General features: G+C 40.3%; 1 protein-coding gene across 5 annotated transcripts in view; it reads right to left on the bottom strand.

Moving 5' to 3' along the window:
• Positions 1-6,684: 6,684 nt before the first annotated feature.
• The window catches only part of MMS22L (MMS22 like, DNA repair protein), a 94,164-nt gene continuing 78,948 nt past the window's right edge, over positions 6,685-21,900 (bottom strand). For 4 of the 5 annotated variants that reach the window (XM_065681190.1, XM_065681191.1, XM_065681189.1 and 1 more), the window contains exons 21-25: positions 14,199-14,410; positions 11,970-12,136; positions 10,476-10,572; positions 9,125-9,292; positions 6,685-7,385 (exon numbers count right to left, since the gene is read on the bottom strand). In XM_065681190.1, coding sequence (XP_065537262.1) covers positions 7,304-7,385; positions 9,125-9,292; positions 10,476-10,572; positions 11,970-12,136; positions 14,199-14,410 — 726 coding nt within the window. In that variant the 3' untranslated portion in view covers positions 6,685-7,303. Of the gene's footprint in view, positions 7,386-9,124; positions 9,293-10,475; positions 10,573-11,969; positions 12,137-14,198; positions 14,411-17,019; positions 17,975-21,900 lie in introns of those variants that run through there. The other variant, XM_065681193.1, reaches the window with a different exon arrangement.

The raw sequence follows: 21,900 nt of genomic DNA, 5'->3' as shown, positions 1-21,900 counted from the left end.
TTTATGATTTATGGGCACTATGCACTTCTCTGCTTTATCTAGTGATCCACTCCCTGCCACCGTGCTGCCTGAGCAGACCTATGAAATTCCTACTGACACTCATGCAGATGCCACGTGCAGAATGTGCTGCAGCAGTAGCCTGCACTTGCTGGACAGGAACAGGTTTGACTTTGCCCAGTGAGCAATGCTTCCAAATCAAATGCAGCTTTTAAGGGGCTGGTTAGTGATACAGGGAGGTGAACTTCATCACCATTTCTGTCCCCAGCTGGGAAGTGTACACACAGAGCATCACCTTTCCTGGTACTTTTCAGGTTAGAAAGTTCTGTGGGGTTTTGTGGCTGAGCCTTCTCTCAGTACATGGAGTGGAGCTGCAGCTCCACAGTGTTTGCCTGGCACACTGAGTGCTAACAGCATCTCCCTTCTGCCAGCATCCAGGCAGTACTTCTCTCTGACTCCACGGGAGCTGTTTAGAGTGTACCTCAGGACGTTTTGTTTGTCTTAGCTTCTTTGGTCTCCTGGACATCAGCATGCGAGGGCCAGCCCTCCTAGAGTTCAAAACTCTGCCTGGGGCCCTGCGTGGGCTGCAGGGCCCAAGTGTAGCAAGTGTACAAAGCTCTACTGATGTGTGACTTGCAGGGACACAAGCACCTCATTTTCAAGAGAAGGGTGACTAAAATAAAAGATGTGTGTAGAGGTCCCTGGGGCTTTGAGCCGCCTCCTGGACGTACCACCCCAGGTAAGTGATGAGCTTTCACTCCGGTGCAGACCTCATTATACACTTCTTATTTTGCAGGTGGTGGGAGAATTATTTCTCAGCCTTTGCAAAGCCAAGCGCACTTCCAGACAATAATGCAAAGTACGTTTTGTATTTCTCATCTTAGCCTTGAGGCCTTTATTCCTAGGCCTCATAGCTTACCACAGCTGTAGCTATGGGATAATTTCTAAAGTGCTCCTTCTGAGGAGCAAGGGGAGAGATTCTGATGGATCTGGCTGACTACTGAGTGGCAGCAGCAGACTGTAACAGAAGCCTGCATTTGAGAAGTGGAGGGGCAGGTTCCTAGTGCACAGCAGCATGTGCCTCGGTACAAGGACTGAAAGGCAGGAGTGCATGGCAAGAACGTTATTTATCATGTTTGTTCTGCCCTTTAGACGCTTTTACTGTTCCAGTTATTACCCCCAATTGTCTGTACTGGTGAATAGCAGTTTTAAACAGCTGTGCAATTGCATTAAATTAGTTAAGGGTACCACAGCCACAGAGCCTCAGGACAACACATATGTTCCTATTGGTGTCAGGATTCTGCTCTGGCTCTTAATCATCAGGCTCCACTGATTACAGAGAAGTCTTTCAAGGCAACCTCTTAGCCCATAAGTTTTTGGGTCTTTTTGCTTTTGCTGCAGGACCTACAGGACAGATGGGGGTGCTTTGCTGCACATAAAGCCACAAACTGCCGTATAGCCCTTGCCGGAAAAGCACAAACTGGTTAGTTGTTGCCAGGTAAGAAAAGAGCCCAGTGTTGTGTGAGCAGAGCACACTGGTGCCAGCAGAGGCTCTGTTCTGGCTGGGGCAGGGGAGCAGGGTTAGCAGGAGTCCTCCCGGCAATGGCTTCCACAGAGCCTTAAAACTGCCCATATTAAGAATATTTGCACACTTGATGGTTCTGTTACTAGAACCTGATCAGCACAGCATGAGACAAGTCAGTCGCAAGGTAACGGCGCAGGTTGCAACCGGTGAGAAGTCACTAGTGCTCCAGGAAAGAGGTATCTTAACACGTGAATAACGCAGCAGCAGGCACTAACTATGGAGTTTGGGAAACAATGCAGTTCTGTGCCCTGGATTCCTTATATTTACAGATTAAAGCTACTTATATCTGCAAGTTGGCTTTGGGGCCACAAAGTCTTGAGAGCTGTGCTGTGAGCTCCTGTTCAGGGCTGTTTCCAGAAGGAGTGGTATTTACCCTTTATACAGCATACTTCCCCTTTAAGTCCTAAGATGTGTTATCAGCTCCTTTTAGCTATAAATAACCACAATAGCAATCAGCTGCTTCGTGCATTTTATCCAAAAAGGACACAACTGCCAGAAGCAGCAGCAGCACCAACAGCCTCTTCTGCCCCTTTTGGTCTCTCTTGAGCAATTCACACCCAAGTGCTGACCAAAGAAATACCTTTGTGTATGTTATGAGCCAGTGTGCTTCTGCACACTAGTGGCTTTGTAATCCTTGCATTTCCAGCGGCGGCATATGATTTTCTTAGCTTTCAGGGAAACTACCTGGCTCTCAGAATAGTGCAAACTTCTGTAACTCTTTTTCCTCTAAGTAAGTTTTGCCTTCTCCGGTTACCCTCCCCCAAACCTGTACAGACATTTAGTACATCAGTTGCAGAATCATGGAGAAATAGATAATTGAATATTCACACATGCAGAAACAACACAGGCAGAATGTGGAACAATGTGGAAACAAGCGTGAAAAGAGGCGGCATCTGTTTATTGAAAATTAGAATGTGGAATACAGGCAAGGTTAAAACACTTCCTCTGCAGGCAGAGCTTGTAGAGGAGGAAGACTTTGCAGGAAGTTTAGCACATAGACTATATAAAGGACTTACTTATCCTGTTTTATTTTTGCAAAATGGGCTGCTATCTTCTCTTTCCCGAGGATGCATTTTAAAGGGATAAAAACTGTCCACATGAAGAATGGTTTTCCAATGGAGATGATTATAGATAGCTGTTTCACAGTAATGCCAGAATTAAAATGCTTAAAATGTTAACTCTTTCTTACTGCAGGTAGAGTAGGTGACGTTGCAGTGCTTCCAACTACTGAAGAACAGAGTATGTCTAGCAATACCCTCAATCCATGTAAGTAAGTGAAGGCCATGCTGACTTTTCTACCTGTGCTCACACAGGTCATGCCCTTTCTAAAAGGAATAATCAATTTAGCAAACTCGTGTTTTTAATGCCTGTTTGGATGGTGTTGTACGGGGAGGAGAGTAGAGCCAAGGCAGTGTTTGATGGACTGAAAAATGCAGGGAATGTGGTTGTGAGGTGGAATCACTCTGCTGGCATTTCCCAAGGCCTGCAATGATACCACATCTATGAATACAGGATCCGGGCTTTTAATTTTAATGATTTCTTTTTGTGCTACACATACCTCCACATTTCATGCATGAAGTCTACAAAAGGTTTACCATTTTGAAGCTGCCCAAGTAGACAAAAGCCATATCCTAGCCATTGAGCACAAAACAAGCTTAATTATGCTAGGACATTTTGACATGGCCTCAGATTTTTCATCTTCACCACCATTTTACAACCATTGCTAACAGATGGGCTGATTACACGGAATCTGAGGTTGAAGTAAGAGTTAAAAATTATAAAATATGATTACAGTAGAAATACCCATGCATACATAATTTTCAAAAGCTACTGAAAGGAGGAAAACCAGAGTGCAATAAAACCTCTTTTCTGTTTCCTGAGGGAAATACATTGCATTTAGGTGGACAGTTATCAGAGTTCCTTAAATGACTATAAGTAGCGTATGCTTTTGGCAGCTCCTCTTCTGTGCAATTACAACAGACATGCAGAACCTTATTCTTTCCATAGGTCTGCTGCTCTATTCCAGCACAAAAGGCATAAATTTTTCTATTTCAGAAGCTCTTTTATTGAAACATACCTCCCCCCCCCCTTTTTTTTTGTCATTGCAAATGAAAGCAAGGAGCAATTTAAATTACCATGGTCCTGCTCTTTAATAACAATAAGAAATGGGAAATTCTTATAAAACAGAGGGACAGCTCTACGGGACTAATGGAAGGTGCATGTGAATGTTGAACAGAAGGTGTCTTTCTTTCAGTTATCATTTTAAGGTTACTAAAGGAAAGATAAGCCAGACTCCCCTCACCCTGCTATTATTCCTGATGCACTGGACATCTGTTTCACATTCCAAGGATGATAAGGGGTCAGAGATGAGCATTATCCTGAATTCTGGAATAAGGACAATATAAAAATGAAATACTTTTTAGTCAGCTCTTACTTCTATATATTGCACAAAGGAAAGGGCAGAGTAGTCCTCCTACACCCTGGAACAGTCCCCTGGCCAGTGCCATCAACATAGACAAATGCTGACAAAGCTCAGGCCTGGTGTCTCCTGTCAACATTATTAGTGTTTCTAAATGAAAGGAGGTAATGGGCACAGACCATGCACCAGGCTCCGGGGAAGAAAAAGCTTAATGAAATGTAATAACTTGTTAAAACTCCATTGATGTACAGTGATCCCATGGTTAATTAATTAATGTTCAGAATGGCTTAATACCACCAATTTTTTGTTATATAAAATGGGGAGCAGGACTAAGCCCAGGTGTACATGTTGAGGTTTCTCTCAATTTCATCAGGTACTTTACTTTCAGGATCTTTTCCCCTTCAATTACAGCAGTTACAACTGCAGTAAATGTCCTGGCAAATAGCCTCCTATCGTTGTAAAATTGTAATGCAGATGCTGGGTGAAAGAAGGGAATGCGTGTGCCTTCCCAAGACATTATGCAGGCTGAGTTGCTTGCAAGAGTCACTGATCCCTAACAAATGCACAGTCCTCACCCACTTGCTGCAAGCCCTTACAGGAAGGGTTGGCGTGCCCCTGGAACCACAGCCATCACCAGCAAAGAGCATCGCAGCTGCTGCTCAGGGGTGGTGACATCCCAACAGCAGTTTCTGTTGTCTTCTCTGCTGTCAGGAACAAAGCTCATATTAATTACCAGTCTTAGCAGTTATGGAGTAAAGCTTAGTACACATTTCCAGGAAGGTGATCTAGGGACATACCTTCATCATCTGTTGGAAATCATCACTGATCCTTTTCCTGTAATCGACAATCTCGTCCCAGACTCATGGAAGCTCTGCTTAACAGCTTTGCTGTGATATTCACCCGGGTAAAGTGGCAAACAGGCAACTCATCTATGTTACTTAGTGCAGAGCAGATCATCCTGCAAATGGGCTGGCAGAGAAAGACATCTGCCCAGCACTAGTGGAAGCTTTTGGTAACTCGTGGCCTCTTGCTTCTGAGATACAAAGGTGCCAAAACCCATAAACCATCCAAGGCAGTGACACATCGTCACTCTGCCGTCTGCCGAAAATTTCTGTCCTGATGCTCCCTGGATTTTTCCCTGTACAACCTTGAAAGCAGATGTCTGAAACTGCCAGCCCCCACACCCACAGTGCAGAGGTGACTATCTCTCAGTGAGCCCCTGAGATGGGTATATGACTTCCTGGCAATACCAGAGGCATCTCGTGGTTCTGGTTCAATGTTAAAATGCTTACAATCCACCTATACACACACTGGCAGGGAAACGACTCTGAAGCAAAGACTATTAAGTAAGTTTAACATCAGGGAATTGCTCAAACTTCTTGTTGGCTGCTGTCCAAAGTCACTGCACACTTAACGATCTGCTGAACAACCCCTAACGTGATGCTTTCAGCTGCCCAGGGGCCAAGTTTCATGCCACCATACTGTTGAGCCCTGAGAGAATTAACAGCAGAGTTGCTTCTGCTTTCCCGTGTCTCCCGCTCTGCCTACAGGGTCCTGCTACAACGTCCTGTGCTGAGTATCACAGGACACCCCCAATTTCAGCCTTGTCTTTTTAACACCTACTAAACACGTCATTAAATAATTTGTTATAATATCTGCTCTATCTGTTAAAAGTCACAGGTTTTACTTTCGGGAAGTAATACTAAAGTCAGGCATCTGTTCTGCATTCTACAGTGCAGTGGGACTTGAATTTTGAGGACATCTCTCTACATGAATCTTTCTGGCAGAGGTTTTTATTTTTTTAATTTACTTTTTTCTTTAAAAAAATTAAAGAAAAAAGCAGCAGCATCTTTTTAGAAGCACAATCCTCCTGAGATGAATAAAACTACTCCCAGGTACAGCAGCTCACAAGCAGCTACAATGCAAGTTCAATAAGTCACTTTCATAATGAAAAGAACGTCCATGTTCTGCACTATTAAGTAGCCTTAAGAGGCTTTTAGTTACTGCATTATCTGAAGTAACAATAGCCAATTTAGGCGAAAAGATTATCTAGTTCAACTTGATAAGATTACTGTACCGAAAGAGAAGCCGCAGTGATTTTTTGTGGGGCTATTAGACACAAAAAGAATCTTTACTTCACATTAATATTGTAAAGTTGAAACTTGAATAATTAAAAAACCAGGCAGCCTGTTCACCAGTTGTTGCCCTTGAAGGCAAACTTACCACTCCCAAAGTCCAGCAAGTAGTTGCAGAAATACAGGTTATTGAGGGAAGTGGAAAACTCGAATACCGCAGCCATTGATGAAAGTTTCCTGAGAACTTCAAGGGGAAAAAACCCAGGCATTACAGGGCCAGAGCTGTCCCAAAAGGTAATCCCTAACACAGCAAAATATCTGAAAGATCCAACCTCCCAGGAAAACAGGAATCATCACAAGCTTATAATCAAATGGGATAATTTCCCCAAACGAGTTGTTTTCTTTGGAAGTCTGTCCTCGATTCTTTTTTCTCACACCGCTTACTTAGACTAGGTGTAAGTTAAATGGATAATTAACAACGTCATGAGTAATAAGAAGATTGTGGGATCACTAGAAATTATGGGTTTAAGAACACAGTATTGAAGAGGAAGAGAACAGGAAATCTGAACCTACCTTTTCTTATATTAACCCACACGGACAACAGAAGAGATTTTACACTGGAATCTGAAAAACTTTAATTTTTAATACAGGTGGAAGGGTAAGACAGCTATATACATTTTGTGCAACATATACAAGCCTTCTCTTAACAAACAACAGCTCTATCATACTGATGCAACTCCAGGTGAATGTACTGCATTCCACAAGTTCAGTACTAGAGATCACTGTTGTTTCTCATTCTACTAAAACAATAAATTAGAAATTACATATTTATGATTTCTTTAAGAACATACTGAATACGATTTTCAAAAGTACAGTTTTAAGAGGGTCAGGTCTCACTCAATGTGAATTGAGTTGTGAAACTATGATTCTCGTGTGTTGCAATACAGGCTCTGCTTATATAGACATTTTAACATGTAATAGACTTGCTATATCTTTCAATTACCACTCAATAGTATATTGAGAGTTCCTCTTCAGATGGATGACAACATTCAAATAACACTAAAATTATGAAAATTAATACATAACCTGGGAGGGAAAACCAACAGAATTGATAAATATGTTGCCATTGTAAAGATAAAGGACTTGGCTAGTGTGTCATAGAGAGTAGTTTTAGGTATCGACAGTGTCAGAATGTTGAAGAGGAGAGGATTAGTCACCAGCACACTGCTAACCTGTATCATCTTCCAGTTTTTGTATCTCATTTTGTCCAGCCTCTGTGAGGTAAGATAAGAGTCTTTTATAGGCTTCTCTGTTGGAAAAAAGAAAAGAAACCAAAAGAAGGCAACATGTTATTTAAAGAATCTCACACATCCTAGGAGTAAAAGCACATAATTCCCAAAGGCATTGTTTATATATTGGGATATTAAAACACAGTAACTCTCCCCCCCCCCCCATCTATTCAACTCCTTGTTTTGTTGTAAATTTTCAGTGTTACCAGGTGGGAATAAGAGTAAGGCTTGCACTGTTTATGGCTAGAAGTGTAGTGAAGATGCTTAGAAGGCTACTTGCTTTGCAAACCGCTGTGAAATAGAACTTTTTTATTTTAAAACATGGAGTTTGCAAATAAGTCCTAGATGAGATGATTGGCATTTAGGATTCATCACATTTGCTATTTAGTTTCTGTATGAGAAATAGCTCTGTGACTGATGCTACAGCACAGTGATGGGAACTGCTGGCATTAGGGCCGCATGCTGGCACAGGCACAGATTTACACCATCATTCCCAACAAAGGGCAAGGACTATTTTATAACAAACCTGGAATTCAGAAAGGGACTGTCACTCAAGCAGATTTGCCAGGAGAGTGCATATGTATTGACAAGGCTTTTCACCTTAAGTTCATTCTAATACTCTCCAACCTAGACAATATAATTATTGTTAAAGTACTGCCTCTGACATTTAGGTCTATTCTAATTATCTATCTATGGCATGAAATATTAACTTGAGCAAACAAAACTGTAGTTTTCATACTAGCTCCTTGCAGTAATAACACTGGACATCACTGCTATAAGCAGCTAATATAACTTCTGAACTTTTTTCTTTCATATATACACACGCACACACACACATATATATACACATATATATAAATACAGGTAGTATGAAAATCCTGCACATAATGGTACTGTAGTTTGACCTTGGGTGAATTCCCTTAAATAAAAGCAAATGTATTGCTTGGTAGAGGATAATAAAAAGTGAATAATGTGGTTACAACTGATTTAAATGTATTTTTCATTAAATGGAAAACCCTGTGACTACCCTTTACTGTCTCATGAGTTGCATTCTTGCACAACTATATCTTTTGGGATTTTTATAATCTGAGCCCTGCCAACATACACCTCAAAGCTTCTCCAGCCTGAGGTGGGACTAGGATCTACCCTTTGAGAAGTCCCAGTGTGCGCATCACCTCATGTGCTGTTTCCTCCTAATGCCACATGGATTCACAAGTCAAATAGTCCTGTCCTAAGTAAGCTCTTGGAAGGAAAACAGAGGAAGTGGGAGCCTGCTGTGCCAGTTGGTGAGCGAAGGCCAGCCTTTCCTGGATGCCCACAGCTCTCGTATGTCTGTAGTATGACAGAACTCTTGAAATCAAGCTATGCTTATTTCTTTTCCAAACATCTCAAATCCTACCTGATTATACTGTAATTTTACACAAGAACCATGCAGTTCTCCAAAACAGGGACCGACAGGAAAATTTTTTGGGGCAGGAATCCTTTTTTAGTCTGTTTTGCAACACAAGGTACAGTAAGCAGTGGCAACCTGGCTTCCCATAAATTCTACTGGTCTTGTAAACCCTTGTATCAAAACATCGCTGAAAATACTTAGCATACAGATGGTTTAAAATCATGAAAGGCCTGAGTGAAGGGAGATCTCTGGCTAAATACACTTGAAAATCATTTTGGAGTATCTGTGCTGCTGTCTAACACTGCTTTCTTTCAAGAGAATAAACCTCTACTGCTCATAGTCAAAGAACAATAACAAAAATCCAACCTCTGTGCAGCATTTCTTCCAAGACCTTGTTTGTGCTCCGAATCCTTCAGAGACTGTGTGATTGTGGGAATCAGGCTGGTAACTAATGTCTGATCCAAGACCGCCACTGTTTCTAGTATGCTGAAAACCCGGTGATCATACACAGCAGTATAGTCCTGGATAAACTGCCTGAGGGGGACACAGAGGCATTTAATGCGAGGTCAAAACTAGATGCAGAGAACATGCCAAGAACAACTGAAGAGTTTAATCCGAACAAGCAATCTGGCTGCGTGGCAATTTTCATATTGTTACACTGAAATACTCTACATGGAATACTTTCTTTAAACAAACCCATGCTTTTGAAGGCTAATGCTAAAAACCCCACACATTTATTTTCAAGCAAATTGGCAGACTCTGCTGCTGTTTCTCCAGGGCTGCCTTGTTCCAGAGCACTTCACTTTGCAATGTGTCTGAATGCAAAACAGACACGTATTATTTAATAAAAAAATATAACTAAAAAGTAAAAGACCAACAAAACAAGGGACCTAGATTCAAGTCTGCAGAAATAATGCTGGCATTTCTTATATACCTCCACTGAATCTGAAGCAGGGAACACCACTGAAGGGATGGAAGTGCACCCATTTGTCTCCCAAGGGTCTGAGGTTTTTAAAGATCACAGGTTACATTAAAATCAGAACACACACCCTAAGGATGACACATCCCATGAAAGTAAGTGATACATCCTGTACAGACTGGCGTGCCCACAAATAGCCATTCTTTCAGTGAGTCCCTCTGGAGCTTTCATCCAGCCATGACCCAATACAGCACCAATGCTTCAGTCTGCTCAATGTCTTTCGGACTGAGTCTGAAATTCTCTACTTTATCCATGTGAGAAACAGGATTTATTTTGCAGAGGTAAGGAATAAGTATAATTTACATTATAATAATCTATTATCTATTGGTCACAAAATCAAATAATAAAAAATTAAAACAAAAGCTAAGCTTAATATACAAGGATTTAATCTCCGTTATATGCACTTCAAATCAGGCATGCACATCTTTCACAGTACCTAACAGTGATCATCAGCATTCAGGAAGAGATTTTCCCATTACAGCAGCACCACACGTCTACTGCGTACCCTTCAACACAGTACCTGATCCATGAGAAAGCAGGTACGTTTCTCTCTTTTACTTTTTTGCTCTGGCTTTTTGGCCAAGCTGTGTTTCAAACCAGTGCCAAAAGTAGCGTTATTTAAATACCACAAACAAGTGACAATGCAGTATGTTGAGGATAATTAGCTATTTTAAAAACATGTTTGCTGTCAATTGGCTTGCAGGAGTTTCACTGCCAATTGGCATATTTTCTGGTTACCTAAATACAGAAGTCAGCTGGGTGGCACGCTCTCCTCCTGACCCTGCTTGGCAGCCTTCTACCATGTACTGTACAATGTCGGTAGATAGTTTTTTAACTGTAAAAGAAAAATCACAAGATTCACACAGAGCTCTTGAACTGACCATCTGGAGAATGTCTTTCATGAAGACTAACATTTTTAAATAAGAGGAAAAAAATGGGGTTTATCTTACTTTGATGCAAGGGAAATGACTGTGAGAGCAGTTAGTTAGATTGGCTATAAAGAACAGAACGAATCACAGATTTATGCAAAAGTCTTGTTTTCACCACCATTATCCTTTAAACATACAGATTTTTTAGTACACTCTGGCCTCTTTAAGTGAAAGCAAAGAGACACCACTTAGTGGAAATAGAGATTTTATTTAAATTTCAGTTCTGTCTGTATTCTTTAATCATTTCTATTTGAATGAAAGAAAAGCAGTTGTGGCATTATATCCTGCCTAAACCTATAGAGACCTACTCCTTACTTTCAATGGTGGGTTGTCCTGAAATCTACCCTCCCTTTTTTTTTGGGGGGGGGGGGGAAGAAACCCCCTAAAACTCCACTATTTTCTTCCCCTTAATTGTTTCCAAATAATTATTTAAGTTGCAAGATGCAGCCCTTTGGAACTGGGCAGCAAGGATGTTTCTACAAGGGTACAGTGGAGCCCTGCCCAGGCAGGCGAGCTGGTGGCTGCAGCCGCACAACAAATTCAGCTTATTCTGCTCCACAGCACATTGCAAGGAAGGTACTCTCACAGCTTCAGGCAGATACGGCTGTGATGGCAAAAGGGGGAAGAAAGGTGTGTGATGATTCAGCCAATTTCCTAAGCATATCTTGTCCTTGAAACTTTCACAGACGAGAATAAAAAAGTACTTTATTAGATAAAATTCCCAGGAGAAGTCAGAGGTGAATCCCCATTTTGCTTAATGCCTCTGCTGGCAGCAAGAAGTGGAAATTCTGAGCTTATGCACACATGCACATCCATTATACAACTGTGGGGTGAACAGAGTGCTGCATTTTTAGGAACTAAAAATAAAGAAGATCTCACTACCAAACAAAGCATGCTAAAAGAAGAAAGAAGATTCAAAGATGCCTTCAGAGAGCAATAAGCTACTTTTAATCCATTTATGATGCCTCTATGGGGAGAGCATATGCTAGTCTTATTTGGTCTCAAACCTTTAGGTGTCAGAAAATTTCCATGGTTACTAAGTCTGGAAGAAATGAGCTGGGAAGTACAGGAAGAATGGAAATGCTCTTCAGACTCCTCACAAATTGATCATTAGAGAGCAAAAAGAGGTAGGACTTCTCTGCCTCTTGGAGACAGGCATCCCAGCTAATGAAAAAACAAAGCTTGTCCAGTTTATGTGGCCCAAGTATCCCATTCACATCATCTAAGAGTCTTAAATACCGGTATGCAGTTCAAGAATCTTACAGGTGTGCAGGGATGTATTTAAAGCAAACAAGCAGCTCACCTTGTAGCTCGTTAACCAGTACCAAGCACTTCAACACAGCCGGGAGAACTAAGTCAATGTCACATAGCTCAACGCTCTGGGTTCTCTGAAGTACATCAAGAATGAAAGCAAGAACTGAGGCCAAGCGAGGAGGGGGAGCGTTGCCTTTGAACTGCAAGTAGTTTTCACTGGGAAGACAAAGCAAACCAGAACAAAGTCTATAAGTTGTTATTTCCATTCAATGCAAGCACCATATACCTTATAACAACAGGGACATTTCAGCAGGAGGCTTATTAGATCGATTTCCATCTTTATCTAAGCTCAAATAATGGCTTCTTTGTCTTAGTCTTAGCAATGACTCCCAATATATCAGAGGACAGGGATGCCTTCTGACTCTTCTGTGGAGAGGGAAGTGAGAAACAATAGCTATCAATTATACTTAAAAAGCCAAGTTTGACTGCAAAAGTTAAAATAGAAAAGCTTCATAAAATCATCATTGAATAAAGGGAGGAATCAAGATTCTAATACCCTAAAATGACATCCAAAATACAACTGTTGTTCAATTACTTTATTTAGTTTTATGTGCTTTTGTCAACTCACAACCTAACTTGTGGTAACAGCTCTGCTGTTATACTGGTACTGTTACTTTATTTTTGTCAACAGTATGTTGTAACAGGAAAGCCAATGTTTGCTTTTGCTCCTCCAGAATTAACACTGTCATCTCCGGTATAAAATTTGTCCCAAATATTAAAAGGTGACCTGTTAACCTGCAAGAAAGGCAAATTTTGAATTCGTGCATAGTAAGTGCTCCAATTTGAACAGCTTGATTTGATATTTTTCTGCGAAAGGGTACAAGAATCTGAACTACTGTTGATTTCACATTACAAACTACTGAAATCCGAAGACAGTAAGTTTAAATTGAAGCATTCAGGAGAGAAGAGTGCAGGTAAAAAGAACACAGCATTTATTCATCAGTTAGCAAGAGCACTCCCAGAACCTTAAAAAAACCTTTTTAGATATTGAATATTAGGTACCACCAATACTCAAGCAAGGCATGCATGTTTACCGAGCAATGCATCAAAACCCACCATCCTTGTTAAAAGTGAGGAGTGCTGCTACAACTTTCAAAAGAAACCTGACTTTCAGGGTTCCGAGTATCCCATTGCACAGCTTCAGAGCACTGGTATAACTTGGCAAACAAAGGCTGCAACACTCCTATATTTTTATATATGGCTAGTGAACTCTGCATGTATTTACATATAGACCTAGTGGCTGTCTCCTGGCCACCCAGCAGTTTGTAAATCAGACTGCTGCTCAGTTCTAAGATTCTCCCCAGATCACTAAGGAACATTTAATGTCTTACAAGTCACCAAGTGCCATTACAGTTTCAGAGCTTTCTTTCCACTCTCAATCCACACGTGCATGCACACACTCAAACCAACTTTATTAAGATGATGAAGTTTGAGTGTTCATAACTTAAAAACACATCAGAACTAAGACTGCAAAATCTTAACGAATTCCCTTAATAAGTTATAATACAGGCCTTATTTACAGGATTCCTTATCATATTTGCCTAAGATCAACACTGAGATTCTTTTAATCAACATGTATACAGACTCTTCAACAAACAAAAATACAATTACCATGGATAAAAGCAATAACCATATATTTGAAGGGGCTTAATTCCTCTCCCAACATAGACAAAAAGTACAGCTTGCTGCCTATTCTGCATTACATAAAACAAAGCTTCATCCTTTCAGCAGCAGAGAATCGGCATTTAGAGCTGCTGTTGACATCGTGCGAGTAGTGACAGCACAGTGAACAAGTACTGTCTCCTCCCCTTTACATCTTCTTCTTCATTCCCACACACCAGATTTTGCATTTCCCTTTTCCAACTGTAAGCACTGCAACCCTGTGACCCTAAATACAGCCTGAGACACAAATCTATGATGATGTATATTGCAGTGTAACTTTTCTAGAAAAATACTTGTTTTTCATGTGATCCCATGTGACATTTTTTCTTTTAGTCCAGGATCTTTACCCTCAATGGCACTCTCATTGGTCACCAGATCTTCCCACTTTTACTCTCCTGATGTATACACGTTCTCTTTCCTTTGCTCCCTGCCCAGCAACTTGGAAGCCTTTCCCACAGCCAAACTATCAGTTAACTGAAAACAGTGGCATTCCTTTTCCCCTTAGTTATTTGTGAGATCTGAATAAGTGATGTTTTTTTATTTCAGTGGTCCTTACTTTATGACATGCAGAGTGGTCTTCCGTAGACGGAGCATCTGGGCAGCTGTAATGGAACTGCATAAAGCAGTCAGCATTGGATGCTGGTTGGCTCCAAGCACAGATGGAGAGGAAGGGAGAAATCGTCCAAAATAATGCTGAATAATGCTCCCAAGCAGTTGATTTAAATAAGCACCCTGTGTTTGGGACTGGCAACATATAAAAGACAGGCCCTGTAGAGGAAAATGTCAGAAAATGAGAAATAAAATACATTTTTAACAATACTTTTGAATAAATCTTCATTTAGCAACTGAACTTGTTAAAGTGGGGTAAATACACACGCTGTAAACTGCTGCACACACACAAACAAGCATCAGTAATTTGCTGCAAATATGATGGTCTACATATGAAGAGAGAGCCAGGGCAAGACTTGTAAAGAAAACAAGATCTTCTACTAGATCAATTAATACATCGAAAGAAAAGCTCTGGGACACACAATCTCCCCTTCAAATTTGAAATAAAACCTTGGCATCTCAGACCTGAGAAACCACCTCTGTGCCCAAGAGCTCCTAATTTCTTTTTCAACCCTGTATGCGGTCAAACAAAGCACATTAGTCAGGTAAGATTTATGAAGGGAGAGAGAGAATACCTCATCTGTTTGTAAAGCACCATGTGAAATTTTTGCAGGAATGACATAGCAGAAAAATAAGCACTTAGAATTGTGGTCTGACATGAAAAATCTTGCTCATGGCATGAACAAATTAGAGTAAATTAGGCACCATTTATAAGGGATTTAGTGTTTTTTTAAAAATCTGTTTAAGATAAGGCTAAATCTGCTGTCATTTATTCAATATAAGCTATATTGATCCAGAGAGAAATCTGTAATGAAAGTGCTTGCCCAGAAAGTGCATAGCTGAACGCTACCTGTAGTTATACCACATACGCACGGTACCATCTCTGAAAAAAGAGTATTCTTGTTACTGGTACAAGCTGCTGTGAAAGTTAAGAGTTTCCTTCCCCTTCCTTTGATTGCTGAAAGGAAGAAGAACAAATCACTAAGAAAAAATAAAAACCTGCAGTGATCTCCTATCAGAAGGGTCACAGTCAGCGGCACAAACAGAAGCCTCTTGAGAATTCGGTTTTCACAGTAGTTTTGTCCAACAAGAATAATGGCATAAAAGAAGTTCAAGCATAGAGTTCCCTAGGCAGCAACTTCAACAGTACTTCAGACTCCCACTAGCATCGCAATTCAGACTCCAGCTGCGGCAGGAGGAGTACCTGCCTGAATCTTGGTGCTTGCTGAGGTGAGCTAACTCCCCTAATGAAGGAATGAATAGCTCACAACAAGCTATAATACAAGGAGTATTTCTGTAGCTTTTCACATGGGACTCCCTCCCCAAAAACATTTTCATTTACACTCATCTGCATGAACATGACAGAATAATTCTTCAGAAAAAAAAAGCAGGCTGAGACATAGCTAAGGGTGTTCCTGGCACTTCCTTGTAATGGGCAGTTCCCACTTTTGGTTCCACAGTAAACAAACACAGGAAATATGAGCTTTCAAGGAATGAGGTGCTTCAGGACATGCCTGAAGACTTGCTATAGGTGGCCCTCTTGAATACAGACATGCCTGGTTAGGGTTTAACTTCCCATAATTCTAGAGCTCCTGAGAAATTTTGCTGAGTCCCAATAATAAACGCCACACTTCCTGAACTGGGGCTTTGCTCAACAGTTCACGTTCTCTTCTCCTTTTGTGTACATGCGGCAAAATTTTGTAGGGAAAAGCTGCTGCTACTATATCAGAATTCTTAAAAACACTGCTTGGCGAGCAGGCTCCGACTGTTACAGATGACAGATCATTTAGTATGTAAGGCTGAGTGTTTGGTGTTTTCAATACGATGTTGCAGCAGCCATGAAGAAGAGTTGCTGCCTGTGCTTTCTACAGTACAGCACTTTGAAAAAGACAGAAAACATTCCATAGTCCCAAAATCAGAACTGGCACTCTTTAGACTGTTGTAACACTACGGGAAGAAAACAAATCTGTGAGAAAGAGTATGAATCTACCTGATAAAAGGGACACAAAGAACATCACAACCTTACAGAGGACACCTGTAGGAATAAATGAAGAACGTAACACCTATGAAGAACTGACAATAATTACTGAAGTGAGACAGTTCTTCAAATTGAGGATCAACAAATGCCACACAGTGTCAACAAAAGAGGGAAGAAATCAGTTATGATTAAATAATAAGAGTTACTATTTTTAAGAAACGATCCCAATTATCCTTAATAGGTGCAATAAATAGCAAAAAATATTAGAGTTTAGATTATCTGAAGGAACACTGAATAATTTTTGCAGATCTTCCAATAGTTTCAATTGAAGATGGAGCAACAAACCTAGCCCGACCCTTTGTAAAAGCATTTTCATTTTCTGAGTTGAAGTAAACTGATTCTAACTTCTGGGGGTGGGGGATTGGGAGAGATGTAATATGAAAAAGAAGGAAATTATTAAAGGAAAATCAAACCAAACAAAAACCCCACCACCAACAAAACAACACACTGCCAAGAGCATTACTGAGAGATACTCTTCTTGACTAGAGTTAAAAAAAGGACACAAGTTAACTACTGATGTTTTTTCTTTGGTTATCTGATGAGGATTGAGAGGGCTCCTGAAATCCTGTGAGGAGAGCTGTTAACTTGTAAAAAAAAACATTAAAAAAGAAAACATCTTTTTTTCTGTAAGCTTATCTTTTCTTTAGGAAAGATTCTAGGCTCCTTTTTGATGGGTCAGGCAGAGATGCTGCCTCCCAAAAAAGGTCTTCTTTTTAAAGCTACATAGTAATAACAAAATTCTCACTTGAAGAAGGATCCTCATAACTTTTTCTTAATGAAAGTTACAAGATTAGCACTAACAGTTTCCAAGATACTAATTCAGTTCTTTTTTCCAGTGATAAAAGTTGCCTTCTTTTTCGTTAGGAGCCAGAAAAACACCCCCAAGTCAAAAAAACCTTCTCTTCTACATAGTAGAAAAATCCACACATCAGTCCTCACACAGGAAGGGCACATCCACAGCACCAAAGGTGTTCAGGGAAGAATCATCACATATTTGACTCTGATGATTCTACTGTTCCCTAAAAGTTTCCAGAGAAGAACTTGGATTTCCCTTTTGGACAAGAAAGCCCATAGCTCAACACCATGTCCTTTATTTTGGACTCCTCCTTTTTCTTACAAAGTGCAAAGAGCAACAGACCTGCACAAGGTCCGACCACACCATATTCCAAGTGGCACAAGGGATAAATTACCAACACTGCACAGTAGCTGCAAATCTCCTAGTATAATGGCAAAACATCACAGGCAGTGCTGGCCAAGGATGTGATTACAAGGAAATAACATGGAACTTTCTTCTTTTTAATCCCACCAGTAATTAACAGAGATGAAGGAAGCTACTGTTCACGTGAGACAGAAAAGAAACACATGCTACTGAACTGCAGTTCTGGACCAGAGATCTGAGATCAGTCACATCTGACCCCTAGGACAATCCCTACAAAGCAGATGGACTTTAAAGGCTTGATAGAGCCGCTCTCCTTTTCTTAGCCATGTTCTTTAGCTATCTTCTGAGGTTAAAAAGAGAAGGGGAAAAAAACGCAAAGAATTTTTAAGGGGAGCAGAGGGGCATGACAACATCTGCTCCTCATTTTAGCAGAAAGGCAACTGACTCCTGTGTGTGCTCACTGCAGGAACCTTTTGTGGCCAGAGCTGCCTCTTTCTTCTGATTTATCCATATATCTGTAAATCACCTGTGGAGAGCGAAGAACCGATTAGTATGGATTACTGGAACTATTCACTGCAGAAATGCCAAGCTATCTAATGATGACTTATAATATCAGTCCTGCTGTTGGAATAAATCTGCTGTTCGCCAATTAATGTTGTACAATTCCTATTAAACACATACTATAATTCACAAAATGTATTAATAAGCTTGCTCAAATATCGGACCACAGATGTGGCTCACAGGAGGGCTTTTAAGGTCTGATCTCTGACAACTGCTGAGCCTGCACAGACCCATTAAAATCACTGGAAAATGTATGTGCCACGCACTACTTAGAATTAAGCTCTTTCAACACTCTCCTGTATTTAGACAGCAATCAACCATCTGTATTTGGACAGGATCAATGCTGATAAATCAAGCAGGGTATCTTACCTTTCCCATCATTATGTATATTATGCTTATTCCATGCACCCACACCGTATTCCACAAGATATATTTAAACTATTATTTCTTCTCCAAAATAAGTCCTGTACACCGCTTCCATTCTTTTTCATATTACTGATAAATACGTCCTAAAAGTCCTTAAAATAATTCCCCAAAAAATCCATCCAAGCACAATCTCAATCTGAAATTTCCCATGGTAGGCTTCAGCAATCCCCTATCACACAAATCAGCTCAACTTCTTTTTTCAGTGACAAAATACCCAGTCTTAGATTTTGCATGTCTCACTATCTCATATTTAAGAACACTTCCATAAAATTATAAAATGGCTGTTCATTCATGTTATTGATGTTTTATATCCCGAAGTCCATTATTCAAACCACTCTGAGGACAAATTTGATACTGTATCCCAACAAAATCGTTCATAGGTCACCAAACACTAACTAAACAGATGATGCAAGTGAAAGAAAGAACAGCCAGACAGTAACCCTTTAGGCAAGAAAGAAAAAATACTAGTTTAAAAGTTGCTAGAACTAAGCTATTTTGACAAGGCAACACCAGTGACTCAGTTTGAAGGAAACTTCTAGATAAGCTCAACGTACAGTGGAGAACAGCCCAGTTGCCCAAGATCTGTCAAAAGGCAGACCTGTATAGCCCAAATTTATATATACAGTAAACACAAACAGAACAAGTAAATACAGTCAGTGTGAACTGGGGAGAGAGAAATGCAATGGCTGGCCTTAATTAGTGCATTTGACAATTATTTGTGCTTGTTAATTAAACAAATTTGAAATTAAACAAAGCCTGTTAATTTTGAGCTATTAAAAATAAATGTGTAGGTTTGGGGTGGTGAAGGAAGGTGACACAAAGTCACCAGTTTTGATGAATTGGGAAGATAGCAATAAACAATGCTGTTGGGGGAGAAGGAGCTTCCTATGATGTCCTAAAAGATGAACAATTGTAGGGTGACAATTATAGGGTGTTCATTACAGGGTGATGAACAAAGGCGGTGCCCTCTCACAGTATAGTAGAGCGACAACACTATCCTTTCATACCCTGCTGCCCAAGTTGTGTGGCCAGCTGCATTACCATTACACAGGGTATGTGACTGTTTAGGGAATCTTTTTCTACACAATTCAGGAATTCTATAGGATTTCATACCATCGCTGCATCAACGAATGTGTGAAATTAATAACCTGCTACAAAGACTGATTTCAAATCCTTTCAAAACCCACATAAAAGGATCAAATAAACCACATTAAGATTAGTTACTAAAACTCTGGAAAGAGGGAAGTTTTGCAAACCATTGCTTGCAAAATGATGTTTTCTGAATATTTAAGGAGGTTTTATTGGACAAAGGAGGAGCAGCCCAGGCTGAAGGAGCTGAAGAAGGAGAATGCACGACAAGAAAAGCAGATTGAGAAGGAGCCTGGAACTTTTCAGGAGGCTGCAAAAAGGAAAAAAAGGAAACAAAAAGACCTCTGAGTAGAAATGCTACTCAAGGGCTTTTATGCTCTGACTATGAATAAAGAATCTGCATGTATAACAAGATATTTTGCATGGTGTCCAAATTCCTATTTCTTTATTTTCATGTAACTGCCAAAGGATTAAGTTGTAAACTGTAGTATTAACAGGGACAGAGCTATAGAACAACGTTTATCTGACATTAAGGTGGGTGAATTAAGGCTCCTGCACTAAAATACCACTGCTCCACTTCCATGAATGGGCACCAGACCCAGGGCAGCCACCCAAGGAGAGCCTGAACACACATTTCACCATAGAATTATAAATAGAATCATAGAATAGGGTTGGAAAGGACCTTAAGTTCATCTAATTCCAACCCCCCTGCCATGGGCAGCAACACCTCACACTAGACCATGTCACCCAAGGCTCTGGCCAGCCTGGTCTTGAACGCTGTCAGGGATGGAGCATTTACCATTTCTTTGGGCAATCCCAGTGCCTCACCACCCTCACAGTAAAGAACTTCTTCCTTATGTCTAACCTGAACTTCCCCTGTTTAAGTTTGAACCCCTTACCCCCTTGTCTTATTGCTACAGTCCCTGATGAAGAGCCAGTAGTTTTAAGTTAGTCAAGGTGGGATTACTCCCAGAGGATGCTGGTTATCTGCCTTTCCTCCCACCACATTTACATGCTTTCCCTCCCACAAACAGTGTTTTATCAGTTTTCTGGTTTGGGGTTTGTTTTTTCGTTTGTTTGTTTCGTGGGCTAGTTACTAGTTGAATCAGCTCACAATTTGCTATTCACAGAATCATTAAAGCAAATTAAATGGGAATGCACATGAGGGTGAAAGGGAATGAATTTAGCCCTAAGCCAACTTAGCTGAAGCCAACTGTGAAACAATAACCTGAGAAGTCAGAGAGAGCCTAGAATCCATTGATCTGAAAGGAGTTCAGAAGCAGTCCTAAGAGAATTTAAAACTGATATTAAAATATTTTCACGTTGATTCTAAATCAGAATTTTTCCACTTCCCAATTAAAGGGGAAGAAAGTATTTTGGTACGAATGAAGCATTTTGAAGCTCTTAAAAATGTTGCAACTTTGTAAATACAATTCATAAAATGTAGAAGTTCCATATTGAAACAGGGAAAATGAAGTCTTCTCTTCGTCTTCTTTCCCCGGAAGCTTTTGTCAAATTAAAGAATTACTTGTTTTCTAGAAGCAGCAACTGTCTAAAATAGACTATTTGGCCAGTAAGATCACCTAGCTTAGCCAGAAAGCACATGGACTATGCAGCAGACTGCTGAAGAGTAGGACAGTGAGGTCAGGAAGTCAGAGACTGACAAAGAAAACAGGAAACAAAGGTCCACAACACTTGGACTTCAAAACAACTGGAGTGCTTTCATCTTAACTCTACATCCGTATGTTCAGACTACAGAGAAACAGTGCTCTCCGACTGAAATCCTAAATTAGCAAACAGGCAGTCACACTCTGTAGTAATACCAGTGTCCAGATGGCCCTACATGTTTATAGCTTCTGAAAATACCTACAGAGCAGCAAAGAAAGTCATATTTTGCACATCATTATATAATCATATTCACTTCCATGTGACATGCCATTGATCACAGTGCGACTTTTAAAGGAATAAATCCAAGGGCTGTTTAGATTGTCACCCCTGCATTGTTTCACAATACAATCCTGTAAAATGATCAGTTAAGGCTGCAATCAAAATGAAGACTAAGAGCAAATAGAAAATAGCAAGCAAAGAAGACCCAGGGATTTACAAGGAAAAACATGTAATTTATTTAAAAAAAAAAAAAATTCTTTTCCTCACCAGAAGGATTTAGTCTTTTTCTACAAGCCTTATAGTTTCAAGAGTGACAGGTAAGTTGAGGGAAGAATAGGAGGAATAACAGGCAAGGCTTTAGTCATGTAAGTGTAAGCAGCAGGAACTTGATTCAGGAAAACATATTCTCAAACTATTAAGATAAAACAGTGTCATGACATACAGAGAAGTTTCTTAAGTTCCTAAGGGCAATGAAAAAAAAGAGCTGTT

Source organism: Lathamus discolor, chromosome 5 (assembly GCF_037157495.1).
Source record: "Lathamus discolor isolate bLatDis1 chromosome 5, bLatDis1.hap1, whole genome shotgun sequence".
In the NCBI taxonomy this organism is placed as follows: domain Eukaryota; kingdom Metazoa; phylum Chordata; class Aves; order Psittaciformes; family Psittacidae; genus Lathamus; species Lathamus discolor.
This window is presented reverse-complemented; position numbering and strand designations above follow the sequence as displayed.